Source organism: Cebus imitator, unplaced genomic scaffold, assembly GCF_001604975.1.
Source record: "Cebus imitator isolate Cc_AM_T3 unplaced genomic scaffold, Cebus_imitator-1.0 Scaffold45, whole genome shotgun sequence".
Classification (NCBI taxonomy): Eukaryota; Metazoa; Chordata; class Mammalia; order Primates; family Cebidae; genus Cebus; species Cebus imitator.
Window position 1 is genome coordinate 5,040,247 of NW_016107360.1, and position 1,093 is coordinate 5,041,339.

At 39.4% G+C, this 1,093-nt stretch overlaps 1 protein-coding gene across 1 annotated transcript in view; it reads left to right on the forward strand.

Annotated features, from left to right (window-relative positions):
- The window catches only part of ABCB5 (ATP binding cassette subfamily B member 5), a 125,662-nt gene that overhangs the window by 92,335 nt on the left and 32,234 nt on the right, over nucleotides 1-1,093 (forward strand). Inside the window, exon 22 of the mRNA XM_017526944.2 lies at nucleotides 601-701. Within this exon, the coding sequence (XP_017382433.1) occupies nucleotides 601-701 (101 nt within the window). The remainder of the gene's footprint in view (nucleotides 1-600; nucleotides 702-1,093) is intronic.

Genomic DNA, 1,093 nt, shown 5'->3' on the forward strand with positions numbered 1-1,093 from the left:
CTCCGCCTTCCGGATTCAAGTAATTCTCGTGCCTCAGCCTCCTGAGTAGCTAGGATTACAGGCGCATGCCTCTATGCCTGGTTAATTTTTGTATTTTTAGTAGAGACAGAGTTTCCCCATGTTGGCTAGGCTGGTCTCGAACTCCTAGCCTCAAGTGATCTGCCTGCCTCAGTCTCCCAAAGTACTGGGATTACAGGCATGAGCCACTGCGCCAGGCCTCTGCTATCTTTTACTTGAATTTTTTCGTAATTTGTAGGAAGTTCCTTTGCATGTGAACATAATGTTCACTAATGTTTTATTCTTCCATCTATGCAACAAGTTTAAGTTGAAATTCAGTAAAAACTTGAATGGGGCTAAACTTAGATCAGTGGATTTAATCTTAATCTTCTCAATAAGACATTTTCCTTAAGCTTATTATCCTGAAGTGTCATTTTCCTATCTTATTTTCTGGGAATGAAGGAAGCTAAGAATACTTGTCAGGAAAACTTACTGATTTGATATATTTAATATGTCCCCAGTGTGAGTGACTGGAATTCACAAACGGGAAAAGGTTAACCATTACTAATTTTATTTCTATATTGTATTGTCCTATTTTACAAGATAGCAACTGAAGCTGTGGAGAATATACGTACTATATTGTCATTAACAAGGGAAAAAGCCTTTGAGCAAATGTACGAAGAGACGCTTCAGACTCAACACAGGTGATTGTACATTCATAACTGACTTCATAAATTTAATTTTGTTCTGTAAAGGCAGTATTCTTGAATGACTCCAGTGGTTTGCCTGTTAATTCATTTGCTCTTGAGTCGATTCTGATAATGGCATGTCATAATTTCCCTTATGACTTCACTAAGAGGAAACTAGAAGAGAAATTGAGGGCAAGCACAATTGGAAGAAATATTTTAGGTCCTCTCACATTACCATTAACTGTCTGTTATTAAGTAGGCACATTTTTCTTATTTTCCTAAAAGAATATTAATGAAGCTGGCCGGGCGCGGTGGCTCAAGCCTGTAATCCCAGCACTGTGGGAGGCCGAGGCGGGTGGATCACGAGGTCAAGAGATCGAGACCATCCTGGTCAACATGGTGAAACC